Source organism: Lissotriton helveticus, chromosome 2_1, assembly GCF_964261635.1.
Source record: "Lissotriton helveticus chromosome 2_1, aLisHel1.1, whole genome shotgun sequence".
Lineage (NCBI taxonomy): Eukaryota > Metazoa > Chordata > Amphibia > Caudata > Salamandridae > Lissotriton > Lissotriton helveticus.
This window is the reverse complement of record NC_136059.1, coordinates 346362628-346380009: the sequence shown is the minus strand read 5'-3', so window position 1 is coordinate 346380009 and position 17382 is coordinate 346362628. Positions and strand designations below refer to the sequence as shown.

The 17382-nt window shown below is 41.0% G+C and overlaps 1 protein-coding gene across 1 annotated transcript in view; it reads right to left on the bottom strand.

Annotated features, from left to right (window-relative positions):
* LOC144817969 (UDP-glucuronosyltransferase 3A1-like) overlaps positions 1-17382 on the bottom strand; it is an 858629-nt gene that overhangs the window by 720933 nt on the left and 120314 nt on the right. The window contains exon 2 of the mRNA XM_078674945.1: positions 2434-2535. Within this exon, the coding sequence (XP_078531071.1) occupies positions 2434-2535 (102 nt within the window). The remainder of the gene's footprint in view (positions 1-2433; positions 2536-17382) is intronic.

Sequence of the window (17382 nt, the reverse complement as noted above, 5' to 3'; positions counted from 1 at the left end):
CTAGAGCCCATATGGTGTTGGTGGACTTTGCGGGGTAAAGAAGCTTTCTGCACTGAGCAGCAATGAGGGACTCTATGATCTACAGATCCTATAATCCATATGTGTAAAGCTCAAACATAGCATCCTTTAAGTTTTCAAAACCCTGGGGGCCTTTGGGGAGATTAGGTGAGCTATTGCCCAGAGTTCTATGGTCCTGATCTGAGCTGCCGGGGAACAAACTGTGTGCCCCATGCTCTGGAGTCAGCCTCTGTGGCTGCAGCCCCACAGCTCTCCCTACATAGTAACCATGAGATGCTCAAATTAAGCACTGCTCCCCAGGGAAGAGAAGAGGAACACATTGCAAACAGCTGCCTCTGCCATTTATGCTGTAATTGTTCCCTTCTGTGGCGGTGGGGTGTGCTTCTGGCAATAGGACAAAGTGTACCCCTCTCTTCTCTCCAAATATGTATGTACCTCATGGCTCCTAACCACATTACCCTCACCCCAAGGCATTCCATGTTAAGAGATTGTATTGTGCTGATTTATCCATGCCCATTTGAAGTAAATCCACCTATTCCATTTTGTCTGATCAAGTTTTTAGTAGCTTTCCCATTTTGATTCTCAAGTGTGCTATATGCTACCAGCTTCTGAGTGATGAGCTGCAGCAATCCCATGTTCGAGCTTGCTTATGTGCTTATTATTCTCTGTGACCCCTTTTGCTGATGTGAATATGGCAGGACCAGAACTTTGCCAGTACCTGAAGTTCCTCCTTCTCTCCGACTTTGCACCACCAGTGTGCAGTCTGGAAATATAAATACTTTTTGTTTGTCAACAGCGAAGTGTTGTTGGGTCCTGGCTTCCATTACGATTATAACAAAGTTGTTGTAGTGTAACAACTTGACTAACACTGCCACAGGCCAGGACTCTGTATTCCCACTTTACAGATAAGAAAGGAGACAATTTATGTTGTGCGGCCAGGTCCTTCTGCCAGCCCTGTAGATATTTGCACATGTTCATCCCACTGCACCCTCAGGCAACCCTACAATATGAATCTTACTCTACCTGGCACATCTCTCAATATCTTCAACCCTTTCCTCAATGAATTTTACTCTATCTATGAGTTTTTGCATTTTTTAGAGTTAATGTCGAAGACTGTGTTTGGATCTTCAAGACTTTCTGTTCTATTTGGGCTTCTATTCCTGCTAACTATCATTGACTGTCCTTCAGAAGACCCAGGTTAATCGCCACTGCATCCATTTTACCTTTGAGGGTTTCCCAAAAAGTGCTTTTTGCTTCAAAGATGGCATTTTATATATAGCCTGCATTTTGTCTGTGATGACGTGCGAATAAGGATCACCACCCATCACAGATGCCTGTGGTGAAGCCTCTTCTCGAGCTTGCAAGGTCGGCTTCTGGGATTTAAGGCATATCATCTACTCTTGTTGGACCTTGTTCCCCTGAACACATTTGTGTAGCTCAATAAGATACTGAGAGTGTCTCTTCACTATTCACCACTCCCTAAGGATATCATGGCATAAGACATTGTGCACTAGCCCACAACCCACTTAACAAAGACATCCATGTCTACAAAGCAGACATACAGACAGCCAATGCAAATTCAGCAACCAAGGTATTACCCCCATTGTCACTCAGAATGAGTTTCTCCTTAATCCACATAATCTTTCCACTCCATATTGCCAAGATCAAGTCTCCTTCTCATGTCAACATGTCCAAGGGTCCGAACGCCAAATGCCATAAGCATTGGTGGCCTAAGATCTCTGGCTTGGTGATACAGGAGGCACTGGTTTAATATCACTATTGCATAGAGGACACATGGCCACCAACGGTCGACCTCGAAGTTGGAGAACCGGGTTTGAGTCTTGGCACGAACGCTAATGTCCTGTTATTTGGGCAAATCACTTAATCTCCTCATGCCTACTAAAAATGAATGTGTACGTCTGTAAAGTAACTGGTGCTCATGTAAAGCACTCTGATACCTTCAGGTCAAGTTTGCGATATATAAAACTCCCTCCGAAAAAATATGAAAAGAAGAGGAGGGAGTTAAAAATAAATAGAGGGAGGGGGATCCGCCCTCAGCAGCAGTCCTATTGCGATGTGGGATAACTAGGATATTCATTGAATTTGACCACCTCAAATTTAAGGCATAGGCCTAGCACCGGATATGTATGGGGTTTTGATGACTATCACTAAGATATAACATTGGTGTGATTTCATAACACTCAAACTTAGTTGATAAGACTATAAGCCAAAGCATATACCTCTCCTGAAATACATACTCAAAATGAATATTCTACCTTTTTAAATTCCTTCTCCTAATGGGAATAAACAAATTAATACTGGAAAGATGACTGTCATAGTGTAAGACACAATGGTTTTTACGGAAATACTATAAATGTTGACACATATATCCATACTCAAAGAGAATTCATATACCTGCGATATTGATGTTTCCAGAATGCAGCAACATTGTGACTTCATGACCGCTCTCTTGAAGAATTTGCGAAATCTCACTCATCAGAAGGTAATGACTTCCTCCTAAATGATACAGGTTAAAAAACATATTTGGATATTAGCTACATGTTATATATACTGCCTACAGATAAAATGTTTACTTCATTTTATGAAAACGTAGCTTCAAAAGGACTTTGTAATTTCAGAATTTTAGTGGACATGCATTCAATTGCTCTGCAACTATATTAATGTTTTTATTTATTTCTAATCATGCATTTATTGAACACCATGGGTTATTTTGTGTGCCTTATCACAACCCTAGGCAAGTGGGAATTTGTTGTACTCCAGGGTTGTGGACACTATTTCAATAATTTTTCCTGAAGATGGGTCGCCACATTAACTGCTTAAAAAGGATCACAAACACCTTCAATATGTCTTGGTTTATACATTTGTGTAACTCTCTGGTATCCAATATGGCAAAACCTGTTATTCCTGATTACTGGAATACAGTATAATGCGTGTATTCATGGTCGATTCTGAAACATTAACTGTGCACTAAAGCCCTTATGCTAGAATAAAACCATGTTCTGAGGCGTAATCACTTTGCAACTTTTGGTCAATAGAATGAGGATATTAACACATTATTTTAATGTGGAAATTGTGAGAATTATCTAGAGTGCTGCTGCCTCAAATTACCAAGACTTTGCAGCATTCCTACGTCTATAATTTATAGAAATCTAATTCTTTGTAGCAAAGTTTTAGCACAAGATTGCTTGTTATGTAAAGTAGTATCTTAATCTTGGAAAGGTATTTTCATAGTGTCTCCCACCATATTAAACAGTGCGGTCACCACTGTATAGTTAGGCCAGAGGTGCCATAAGAAGAAGTTGTTTTTTTTGTAATAGTAACTTTGTCACAATTTGCAGAATCTACACAAACCTTTACAAAAAGATTCATCCACCTCAGCTCCTTCATGAAACGTTTTCATGCTGATCTGTTAATATGAGAGATCATCAAGAAAACCTTTAGTTTTTTCAGTGAATTTCTAGAGGTTTTTTTTACCATAAAGTAATATTGTATTACCATACATAAAGCCAATCCCCCTTCGGCCATGTGCAGCAATGAGTTGGTCACAGGGCCTGCAGCAAACCCAGCATAGGGACTTATATTTTTAAAGGGGGGGCCAAGTGACCCCCCCTCCCGTATTAGGCCAGGGGATCCCATCCCCCAGGTCCTTTTTTTTTTAAAAGGGGAAAGGGTCAAAGCAGCCCTCCGACCCAAATCTCATTAGGCTCTGGGGAACCCATATCCAAGGACCTTATGTTTTGTAAAGGGAAGGGGGACCAAGTGCCCCCCTCCCTGGTCCTTTAAAAGGCCCTAAGGACCCAATCCCTCTACAGCACTTTTATAGGGAGGGGCCACATGGCCCCCTTCCTCGAGCCGCATTTTGCCCTGTGGTACCCAACCCCCAGGACCCTATATATTTTCAAGGCAAGAGAGGCCGAGAGGCCCACCTCCCAAGCCTCATTGGGCCCTTGGTATCCCAACACGGGGGCCTCTTTTTAAAGGGGAGGGAGACCAAGTGACCCCCCTCCCTGAGCCTTATTAGGCCTGAGGGACTCCATCCTCCAGGGCTGTTTTTTTTAGGGCAGGGAGACCTGCGACCCCCCCCCCCCTTCCCCAAGCCTTTTAAAGGCATTGGGGACTCCCATCCATCCCAGAGCTGTGGTTTTCTAAGGAGAAGAGGCTGCAGAGCCCCCCTCCCAGAGCCTTTAAGAGGCCATAGGGACCCCATCTCCCAGAGCTATATCTCTTTAAAAGGGAGTGGGTCTGCTTGGCTCCCTCCCCAAACATCATAACGCCCTGGGGACACCATCCCCCAGGTTCCTAAGAATTTACAAGGGAAGAGGGGGCCAAGTGGCACCCTCACGAGCCTTATTAGGCCCTGGGGCCCGATCACCCGGGCCTTTTTTTCCAAAGGGGCCCTCCTCCGCAAGCCATTATAGGCCCCAGGGAGGCCACCCACAGAGCCAAATCTCACAAAATATGGGAGTGGGGCATGCAGCCTCTCCACGAGGAAACATATCCTGCTGGCGGGAGCATTTTTAAAGCCCCCACCCACTGGGAGGAGACATTCTATTTGCCCTGGCACGGTAGGAGATTCAAAAAGGCTCCAGCCAAACAGGCGCTGACACAGGTTACCTTGCCCGCACTGGTGTGGTAAGAGATAATGCTATGTCTGGGGGACGGGAACCCTGATACATGGCTAGCGAGCCGGCCCTGGGAATGGCATCCCCGGGGCATTAATGGCTAAAAACAAAAAGAAGCATGGGCTCCTGTGCTTCTCTATTATTTAGCACCCGTTTGGGCCAGGTCCCCTGGGGCATTCAGCCTTAAATGTAATTTATTGGACGGGGCGCTCGGGCCTCCCTCCTTGTGCCCCAGGGATCACCACCTCCCAGGGCTTATATTGTGTTGCAGGGGTCCGCGCAGACCACCCAGGGCCTGGGGACTGCCACCTTCCCAGTGATAGTTTCTTTTAATGGGGAGACATGATAGACCCCCGAGCTATGGGGAGCACAAACTCCCCAAGGCCAAGTTTTATGTTTCAAATTAGAGGGAGGCTGAGTGCCCCCACCTCCCGGACCATTCTTGGCCCTGTGGACCACCACCTCCCTGGGACAGGCCCTACTACATCAAAGGAGGGGCGCTGCACAGCCCCCCTCCTGGAGCCAGGAATGGTCCTGGGGACTTTCACCCCCCAAGCCAGCTCCTGCTATGTCCTCGGGTGCCCACCTCTGGGACATAACGGTTTCCGCCAAGTCACAGCAAACACTCCATGGTTCGCCCTCCTCCATTGCAAAAATGCCAGGCCCTAGGGGATGGGGTCCCCAGGCCAAAATTGCTCCAGAGAGGGGTCCGCAAGCCCCATCCCATTGCAAAAAGGTGAGTCCCTTGGGGATGGGGTCACAATGACCAAAATCAGCTGCAGGAGGGAAGCCGCATAGTCCCATCCCCTATTAACAAATAGAAAATAATGGTCAGAAGAGAGCAGAAGAGGCACAACAAAGGTCAGAAAGAGGCAGAATAAAGAACAGCATTGAGCAGAAAGAGGCAATATAAAGTTGAGAAATTGGCAGAAAGACTCAAAATAAAGGTGATAAATTAGCAGAAAGCGGCAAAATAAAGGTCAGAAACAAGCAGAAAGAGACAAAATAGAGGCCAGAAACGAGCAGAAAGAGGCAAAATAATGGGCAGAAAGGCAAAATAGAGGTCAGCAAAGAGCAGAAACAGGCAAGGTAAATGTCAGAAATTAGCAGAAATAGGGAAGATAAAGGTCACGAAATAGCAGTAAAAGGCAAAATAAAAGTCAGAAACAAGGAGAAAGAGGCAAAATAGAGATCAGAAATGAGCAGAAAGAGGCAAAATAAAGACCAGAAATAAGCAGCAAGAGGCCAAATAGAGATCAGAAACGAGCAGAAAGAGGCAAAATAAAGACCAGAAATAAGCAGCAAGAGGCCAAATAGAGATCAGAAACGAGCAGAAAGAGGCAAAATAAAGGTCAGAAAGAAGCAGAAAAGGTAAAGTAGAGGTCAGAAACTAACAGAAAGAGGCAAAATAAAGGTCAGAAACAAGCAGAAAAAGGCAGCAAATTATAAGAGAATGAGCAGAACAAACTCAAGCACTCATGCACCCACTCACAGAACATCTCAGACACTCTCACAGCTACTCACAGACCCATTCAGACACTCATCCAACCACTCACAAATGAACTGAGACATGCACACCCACTCACAGACCCAGTCAGACACTCATGCACCCATCATACTCTCTCTCACCTACTCACAGACCTACTCAGACTCATGCAACTACTCACAGACCCACTTAGAGACTCACACAACCACTCACAGACCCACTCACTCATACACTCACTTAATGACCCAGATAGACACACATATCCAATCACAGACCCACTTGGAGACTCATGCAAACACTCACAGACCCACTCCAATGATTTAGCAATCACTCACAGACCAACTTAGACATTCACACATCCACTCATGGACCCACTCAGAGACTCACACACACACCCACTCGCAGGCACACCCAGTGAGACACTTATGCAGGTAAAACCAGACCCGCTCAGACACTCACACACCCAGTCAAACACCCAAGGAAACATTGTTGCAATCACTTACACTCTCATTTTCTAAGGTTACAGTTAGGAAGTAGAATGAAAAAAAACAGGAATGTTATAGTTAGGCTCACATTTCACTTGTGCAAAACCAGTGAAATTCAGCAGTTATAGTTACCTGAGCTAACTCTAACTTATGGCCTGCAATGCACTGCTTATGACCTCACATATTACGTCACTCATGACAGTAATACATACAATGCAAGTACATATATACAATGCAATGAGTGGTAAAGTGCAACACCCACAAACCAATGTCAGACAACATAATATGGTGTCCTCAGACTCTGAAGCTAGCACAATTATCAGAGGTGCAGAATCAGATGTCATTGAGGCAAACCAATAACAGCAAATGCCATCTAATTATCGCCCATCAGAGGAATTGGGGTTTATAATAGAGGACCGTTGGCAAACATTACGACCGAGAATACCCCGAATTCCAAATGCCGAAGGAGGAATGAACAGAGCAAACAGGGGCGCAAAGCGCGGAGGGTTCCGTTCCTCTAATAATAAGAGGAATGGGGAACCATAGATTGGAATGAACAGTACAGCGGCTGCTAATACTGTTATTAATTTGACTGACTTGGATTTGAAGGATGCAGAAATGCAACTTTTGGCTTTGGGACTCTCATGCCCTAAGTCTGGTTTCAAATATGTCCAATCTCGTGTCGACGTATTCAAATTTATTAGAAAGTTAAAGCTATTAAAATATCATAAGTTAAATAATGCAAATGCACAAGCTTTATCTATTAATATTGATAACCAACCGAGTTTGCAGTTTCAAGGGTCTGATGTTCCTGTGTTAAAAACAGTGAATGCATTGGCTGATTGTAATTATGTTTTGTCCTCTAATACACAGGATGATCTCCAGAGTTTGGGTATTATCACTACGAGGGCAGCCCTCACACATTTTCGTCCACCTTCCACATTTATCCCAATGATGGCTAGGGATGCCATAGATATTTTGGGGACTGTATTATTGATGACCTCAAAGCTCTTCATAAGTCATGCCTGCAGAAAAATAAACATAGGCAGTATGTAGAGCAGCAATATTCTCGCCTTTTGAAAAAAATCAGCGATGACAAAAATATAATTGTGAATAAACCTACCAAGGGTGGAAATATAGTCCTTTGGTCCCGTACAATGTATATGGAGGAGGCTATGAAACATCTGAGTGATATCTGTTGTTATAAAAAAGCCTCCTTTGCGGAATTGTCCCTGGTTAAAGAGCAGGTCTTTAAAGAATTGGCTCAGTGGAAGCGTGAGGGCTTAATCAGTAAAGAAGAACACAATTTTTTGAGAACTGAACACCCCATTATTCCGACTATGTATTTAATCCCAAAAGTACGTAAACAAATTTCCCCAGTTCCCGGTCGCCCTATAATCTCAGCACAAGGAAGCTTATTAGAGGCCATGTCCAAATATGTGGACTTTTTTCTTCATGAGTACATTGAAAATCTCCCTTCTTACATTAGGGATACTGGACATTTTCTAGAGAAGCTTAATGAGACCAAATGGGAGGATGACTATTGCTATTCCCTCTATGAGAGATGCTCTTGTTAGAACCAATCCAGAAGTACGTAGCACGAGCAATTGGCTGACTAACAGAAAGGGTTTTTACAAATGCAGCTTGTGCAGGTATTGTAAGTTTGGGGTCAATAAACAGGAATTTATGGATGCCTTCTCTGCTACGTTACACATAATTCAAGGCCTCTATTCATGTAAAACTGACCACGCAGTCTACGTGCTTGAATGTACATGTCAACTTCAATATGTTGGTAGTACAAAACTCCCTGTTTTTAACCATATATTGCAGCACCAGTGGGCGATTGTAAATTCGGATTCTTCATATCCAGTCACCCGTCACTTTAAATTGGTGCATCAAAATAATCTTAAAGATCTTTGTTATTTTGTGATTGAAGCAGTTCCCAAATCAATTAGGGGTGGGAACAGAGAGAAAAAATTGCACCAATTAGAGCCAATATATTATACGGTTATATACGAAGATGCCCAATAGACTGAATACAGGAGAGGATTTGTACAATTTTCTTTAACCTGTTACATTCTAAGTAAAAAGGAAAATCACTGATCCTCACATTTTAAGAATGTATATCTTTTATATATATATATATATATATCCCAGATGGTTCCGTTCTCCTCTCACTTTAGGCGCTACTGGCAAGTGCGTTGCTTCGCGCGGTAGAACCAAACCGCAACATATTATATCTCTGCTTGAGCCCAGGACCTCCCGCGCTCCAGCCAAAAGAAGCCGCAACTCCAGTCCAAGTTTTTTAAAGAAACTGATAGATTTATTGGTTAAATCAATACAGCATACTTCACAGCGTAAAACCAACGCGTTTCGTGAGCTCCCTACTCACTTGATCACGGTTGTTACAAACACTGTTTGCTGAGAACAATTTAAAATGGGAGACCCTCCTACCATCGGTCACATGATTCCAGCCTTAGGTTTTCTTTCACACTATGGCCTTCTGGGACTTGTAGTATTTACATTAAAAAAGTTGTTTCGTGTTATTTTCACAAAAGAACAAATTGTGCATCACTTTTTTCACTATTGGTTGTCAATTCTAAAACACTAATTTTATGACATTTACCAACAAGATTTCTCATGTACTGGAAAAACTTAAATGTAATTTAAGGCAATTGAAATTAGAAACAATTTTTCAAAAACTTCTAAAGGCCCTCTGGTGGGCTGACTTAAATATGTAATATCTTTAAGACTCACATATGGTTAATTATTCCTTGCAATTGGAAAGATAGTTGGTGTCTCCAGTACTTTGTAATAAAGAATTATTATTTCAACATATAATTTCTCATGGTATTCAAACAATCACTTATTTTTTTGGGTCTAAATACATTTGACCTGTTTGAGGCCCTCAAGTGGGCTGATTTATGTGAGAGTTTTTGATAGTAACACAAAATTAGGTACATTAAGAATTTGGCCCAGAATTCGGTTTACATGTATATTATGCCGTGGTTACAAGGAGGGGAAAAATCCATTATGGAGCATGTCAAGAGAGGCTTTCATTATTCTTAAATATGTACATAAAGTTCTTCGGACTGGTTCAGACCATACGGGGTCATCGTTCGAAAGTCCAAGATGTGGCGTGATTCTTTTTGGCGTAGCAATTTTTCTCGATGTCCACCCCTTTCCGTTGGGGCCAATGTTTCCAATCCCAGAAATTTTAGAAGTCGCCAATTGCCATTGTGATTTGTCTCCATATGTTTGGCCACAGCATTGCCTCTGTCCTTGTTGGTTGTGGCTCTAGTATGTTCCAAGATGCGCTTCTTTAGCTCACAAATTGTACTTCCTATATAGCGCAGCTTACACGGACATTCAATCAGGTAGACTGTATACTGGGTTTTACAAGTGATTAGTTCTTTAATTTTCCAAATTTTTCCATTAGTCATCTCAATTTGTTTCGTTGGTTTTGCTATCTCACAAACTTTACAGTTATAGCATTTGTTGAATCCAACAGTTTTGAGCCAAATTGTTTTTTCCGGTTTCATAAAGTGACTATGAATCAGTTGGTCCTTCAGATTTTTTGTTCTGCGGTATGTAACCACTGGGTGGTCTCCCATTTTCTGACCAATTGTTGGATCTAATTTCAACAACTTCCAGTTTTTTCTGAGAATCTGGACAACTTCTTTTGCTTCTTTGCTATAATCCAGTATCAGTCTTATAGGTTCTTCTGTTTCTTTTGCTTTGATTTGTGGTTTCAAACATTCTGTTCTTGGTTTTTCGTTAGCTCTTTCCCAACATTTTTTTGTCAGATTCTTTCCATATTTCCTCTTTCGGAATCTCTCCATTGTGATTGCACTGTGCTTCTCCCATTCTATTTTTTCGCTACAGATGCGTTTCACACGGAGAAATTCACCATATGGTATGCTTGATATTAAAGCAGGCTGATGGAAGCTGGTGGCTTCCAATGTTGAGTTTGTGGCTGTTTTCTTCCTGTGTAAGGTAGTCTCTAGTTTGTTATTTTGGATATATACTTCTGTATCCAGGAAGGATATCGATTGCCTGCTTTTTGTGTATGTGAATTTTAAACCTCTTGTGCTGTTGTTCAGAAGCTCAAAGTATTCTTCAAATTCACTCTCACTTCCCCCCCACACTATAAACAGATCGTCAATAAATCTCTTCCATTGTACGATGTGTTGGGTGTGTTTCACATTTTGCTGATTCCAGGCTATCTCCTCCTCCCACCAACCCATTGCTATGCAGGCATAGCTTGGGCTGAATGAGAAACCCATCGCCGCGCCATTTCGCTGACGATAGAGTTGTTCTCCAAAGAAGAAGATGTTGTTTGAGAGTAACAATTTGATCATATCATACAACATGTCGTTATGTTCCTTATAATGTATGTTTCGTTTTTCCAGAAAATATTTGCAAGCCATCAATCCTAAGTTGTTGTCAATATTTGTATATAATCCGATGACATCCATGGATATTAGCCAATAATTATCCCGCCAAACCAACTCAGATATGGTACACAAGAAGTCTGTCGTGTCTTTCAGGTAAGATTTTAAGTTTTCCACATAAGGTCTTAAAAAGAAATCAACAAAATTCCCCATTGGTTCCATCAATGAACCATTTGCAGACACAATCGGTCTCCCTGGTGGTTTCGTGGGGTTTTTGTGGACTTTAGGCAGAAAGTACATAGTTGCCATCCGTGGAAAGTCAACTGTTAGATATTTTCTTTCTTCATAATCAATTAGATTACTGTTTTCCCATGTCAATAGTTTTTGATCTAACTCTCTCTTTAGTTGATCTGTTGGATTCTTCCTTAGTTGTTCATAATACTCCGGGTTTGACAGTTGATTTAATGCTTCCTCCGTGTATAAATCTTTATCCCAGATTACGACATTTCCACCCTTATCTGCCATTTTTATTTCCACATGTTTGTCATTGATGAGGGTTGTCAGTGCCAATCGTTCTTCTGGAGTCAGGTTATCTTTGAATTGCATTTTCGGCATATTATATAGTTCCTGTATGACCGTCTCCTGGAAGATGTCAATTTTATTACCCGGGGAGAGTTGCGGGTAGAATTTTGACTTAGCCTTCATTTTACTTGTCCCCGCTCCCATTTGTGGTATTGCTGTTGCCAAATTTATTTCATTTTCCTCTTCAGCATTCAAATTCAGAAGGTTTAGATATCCATCAGCGTCTTTTACAGTTAGGTCTGAGAATGGTTTCATGAGGATTCTGTTGATTTGTGGTTTGTTTTGTCTCTCTAGAAAATGTTTAGCTAGTTTAATCTTTCGAATATATAGATACAAATCTATCCTAGTTTGTGCTAAATCCATTTTTCTTGTGGGACAGAAATTGATGCCCCTTTTAAGTAGAGTCGTTTCCGCTGGTGTCATTACCCTTTTGGATAAGTTGACCACTTGCAGTTCTTCCATTATTTGCCCCTCTTCTGTTTCATGCCCCTTGTTTCCGGGCCACTTTGTGGGTTTTGTACATTTTCTCCTCTTGCCTCTTCTGGTTTTTTTTGATATTGTTGTTGTGGTTGGCTTTTTTGTCTTGATTGCCAAAATCTGCCGCGGCCTCTTCCTCTTCCTTGCATTTGTCTGGGCGCCCCCTGCTCCTGTTCCCACTGCCGCTGTTGGAGTACGAGGCGCATATCCCCTAAAAAACGTTTCTGTTCTTCATCCAAATTAGAATCTTCATCTATCAATTCCGTTGATGTAATTGAAGATAGGCTAGAGGATGAGACGATTTTAGTTTGTAATGGTTTCTTGTAAAGATCAAATTTTCGGGCAAATGTGAAGATTCTCCCTTCTGCGTAATCATTGGCATCACGTACAAATTTATTGTGTTTTCTCAGTCTTACAGTTTCCTCATGTTTCTCTATTTGTTGTTCTAAATCTTCTTTAAATTTGGTCATTTCTTGGTTTAATTTTAATGCCTCCAATTCTTTTTCCACTTCCTTTAGTTGTTCCTTTATTTTCTCCAGGGCAATTTCAATATGCTTAACCAAAATCTTTATTAGGCCCAGTGATGAATTTAGAATATATGCCCCCCATTCCTGTAGCAGCTCGTTAGTTACATCCTGCTGGCTGGGCATCAACATTATTCTTAGGCCTCTTGGGACCCTTTCTGCTTCCAGATATTTACGTAATGCAATGGCCTCCCAGGATTTATTGATTTCTTTTCTGGTTAGCTTTTCCCAGGCTCTGATTTTACCTTTTACATCATCCTTCGGTGTATCACTCTGTTTGGCTTGAACCTTCTCCATGTTCCCCTTGTCGAACATACTAGTAACAAGTTCCTTTCTTTTAGCCTCTCTTTTCTCCATCTCTATAATGCTGTGAATTGCTGTTTTTATTTGATTACTGTGTTTGTTATTTCGTTCTGTTTCTTTTGAAGACTGCCGGCTTTCTTCCAACAACATTTATATCCAATGTGGAAATCAGAACTAGCCTAATTGTTTTAGAAAAGCCGGCAGTCTTCAAAAGAAACAGAACGAAATAACAAACACAGTAATCAAATAAAAACAGCAATTCACAGCATTATAGAGATGGAGAAAAGAGAGGCTAAAAGAAAGGAACTTGTTACTAGTATGTTCGACAAGGGGAACATGGAGAAGGTTCAAGCCAAACAGAGTGATACACCGAAGGATGATGTAAAAGGTAAAATCAGAGCCTGGGAAAAGCTAACCAGAAAAGAAATCAATAAATCCTGGGAGGCCATTGCATTACGTAAATATCTGGAAGCAGAAAGGGTCCCAAGAGGCCTAAGAATAATGTTGATGCCCAGCCAGCAGGATGTAACTAACGAGCTGCTACAGGAATGGGGGGCATATATTCTAAATTCATCACTGGGCCTAATAAAGATTTTGGTTAAGCATATTGAAATTGCCCTGGAGAAAATAAAGGAACAACTAAAGGAAGTGGAAAAAGAATTGGAGGCATTAAAATTAAACCAAGAAATGACCAAATTTAAAGAAGATTTAGAACAACAAATAGAGAAACATGAGGAAACTGTAAGACTGAGAAAACACAATAAATTTGTACGTGATGCCAATGATTACGCAGAAGGGAGAATCTTCACATTTGCCCGAAAATTTGATCTTTACAAGAAACCATTACAAACTAAAATCGTCTCATCCTCTAGCCTATCTTCAATTACATCAACGGAATTGATAGATGAAGATTCTAATTTGGATGAAGAACAGAAACGTTTTTTAGGGGATATGCGCCTCGTACTCCAACAGCGGCAGTGGGAACAGGAGCAGGGGGCGCCCAGACAAATGCAAGGAAGAGGAAGAGGCCGCGGCAGATTTTGGCAATCAAGACAAAAAAGCCAACCACAACAACAATATCAAAAAAAACCAGAAGAGGCAAGAGGAGAAAATGTACAAAACCCACAAAGTGGCCCGGAAACAAGGGGCATGAAACAGAAGAGGGGCAAATAATGGAAGAACTGCAAGTGGTCAACTTATCCAAAAGGGTAATGACACCAGCGGAAACGACTCTACTTAAAAGGGGCATCAATTTCTGTCCCACAAGAAAAATGGATTTAGCACAAACTAGGATAGATTTGTATCTATATATTCGAAAGATTAAACTAGCTAAACATTTTCTAGAGAGACAAAACAAACCACAAATCAACAGAATCCTCATGAAACCATTCTCAGACCTAACTGTAAAAGACGCTGATGGATATCTAAACCTTCTGAATTTGAATGCTGAAGAGGAAAATGAAATAAATTTGGCAACAGCAATACCACAAATGGGAGCGGGGACAAGTAAAATGAAGGCTAAGTCAAAATTCTACCCGCAACTCTCCCCGGGTAATAAAATTGACATCTTCCAGGAGACGGTCATACAGGAACTATATAATATGCCGAAAATGCAATTCAAAGATAACCTGACTCCAGAAGAACGATTGGCACTGACAACCCTCATCAATGACAAACATGTGGAAATAAAAATGGCAGATAAGGGTGGAAATGTCGTAATCTGGGATAAAGATTTATACACGGAGGAAGCATTAAATCAACTGTCAAACCCGGAGTATTATGAACAACTAAGGAAGAATCCAACAGATCAACTAAAGAGAGAGTTAGATCAAAAACTATTGACATGGGAAAACAGTAATCTAATTGATTATGAAGAAAGAAAATATCTAACAGTTGACTTTCCACGGATGGCAACTATGTACTTTCTGCCTAAAGTCCACAAAAACCCCACGAAACCACCAGGGAGACCGATTGTGTCTGCAAATGGTTCATTGATGGAACCAATGGGGAATTTTGTTGATTTCTTTTTAAGACCTTATGTGGAAAACTTAAAATCTTACCTGAAAGACACGACAGACTTCTTGTGTACCATATCTGAGTTGGTTTGGCGGGATAATTATTGGCTAATATCCATGGATGTCATCGGATTATATACAAATATTGACAACAACTTAGGATTGATGGCTTGCAAATATTTTCTGGAAAAACGAAACATACATTATAAGGAACATAACGACATGTTGTATGATATGATCAAATTGTTACTCTCAAACAACATCTTCTTCTTTGGAGAACAACTCTATCGTCAGCGAAATGGCGCGGCGATGGGTTTCTCATTCAGCCCAAGCTATGCCTGCATAGCAATGGGTTGGTGGGAGGAGGAGATAGCCTGGAATCAGCAAAATGTGAAACACACCCAACACATCGTACAATGGAAGAGATTTATTGACGATCTGTTTATAGTGTGGGGGGGAAGTGAGAGTGAATTTGAAGAATACTTTGAGCTTCTGAACAACAGCACAAGAGGTTTAAAATTCACATACACAAAAAGCAGGCAATCGATATCCTTCCTGGATACAGAAGTATATATCCAAAATAACAAACTAGAGACTACCTTACACAGGAAGAAAACAGCCACAAACTCAACATTGGAAGCCACCAGCTTCCATCAGCCTGCTTTAATATCAAGCATACCATATGGTGAATTTCTCCGTGTGAAACGCATCTGTAGCGAAAAAATAGAATGGGAGAAGCACAGTGCAATCACAATGGAGAGATTCCGAAAGAGGAAATATGGAAAGAATCTGACAAAAAAATGTTGGGAAAGAGCTAACGAAAAACCAAGAACAGAATGTTTGAAACCACAAATCAAAGCAAAAGAAACAGAAGAACCTATAAGACTGATACTGGATTATAGCAAAGAAGCAAAAGAAGTTGTCCAGATTCTCAGAAAAAACTGGAAGTTGTTGAAATTAGATCCAACAATTGGTCAGAAAATGGGAGACCACCCAGTGGTTACATACCGCAGAACAAAAAATCTGAAGGACCAACTGATTCATAGTCACTTTATGAAACCGGAAAAAACAATTTGGCTCAAAACTGTTGGATTCAACAAATGCTATAACTGTAAAGTTTGTGAGATAGCAAAACCAACGAAACAAATTGAGATGACTAATGGAAAAATTTGGAAAATTAAAGAACTAATCACTTGTAAAACCCAGTATACAGTCTACCTGATTGAATGTCCGTGTAAGCTGCGCTATATAGGAAGTACAATTTGTGAGCTAAAGAAGCGCATCTTGGAACATACTAGAGCCACAACCAACAAGGACAGAGGCAATGCTGTGGCCAAACATATGGAGACAAATCACAATGGCAATTGGCGACTTCTAAAATTTCTGGGATTGGAAACATTGGCCCCAACGGAAAGGGGTGGACATCGAGAAAAATTGCTACGCCAAAAAGAATCACGCCACATCTTGGACTTTCGAACGATGACCCCGTATGGTCTGAACCAGTCCGAAGAACTTTATGTACATATTTAAGAATAATGAAAGCCTCTCTTGACATGCTCCATAATGGATTTTTCCCCTCCTTGTAACCACGGCATAATATACATGTAAACCGAATTCTGGGCCAAATTCTTAATGTACCTAATTTTGTGTTACTATCAAAAACTCTCACATAAATCAGCCCACTTGAGGGCCTCAAACAGGTCAAATGTATTTAGACCCAAAAAAATAAGTGATTGTTTGAATACCATGAGAAATTATATGTTGAAATAATAATTCTTTATTACAAAGTACTGGAGACACCAACTATCTTTCCAATTGCAAGGAATAATTAACCATATGTGAGTCTTAAAGATATTACATATTTAAGTCAGCCCACCAGAGGGCCTTTAGAAGTTTTTGAAAAATTGTTTCTAATTTCAATTGCCTTAAATTACATTTAAGTTTTTCCAGTACATGAGAAATCTTGTTGGTAAATGTCATAAAATTAGTGTTTTAGAATTGACAACCAATAGTGAAAAAAGTGATGCACAATTTGTTCTTTTGTGAAAATAACACGAAACAACTTTTTTAATGTAAATACTACAAGTCCCAGAAGGCCATAGTGTGAAAGAAAACCTAAGGCTGGAATCATGTGACCGATGGTAGGAGGGTCTCCCATTTTAAATTGTTCTCAGCAAACAGTGTTTGTAACAACCGTGATCAAGTGAGTAGGGAGCTCACGAAACGCGTTGGTTTTACGCTGTGAAGTATGCTGTATTGATTTAACCAATAAATCTATCAGTTTCTTTAAAAAACTTGGACTGGAGTTGCGGCTTCTTTTGGCTGGAGCGCGGGAGGTCCTGGGCTCAAGCAGAGATATATATATATATATATATATATATATATATATATATATATATATAGCTGCAAGTACCCCAAGGGGGCAATGAAAACGCACTCTCTCGCCTCAATTCAA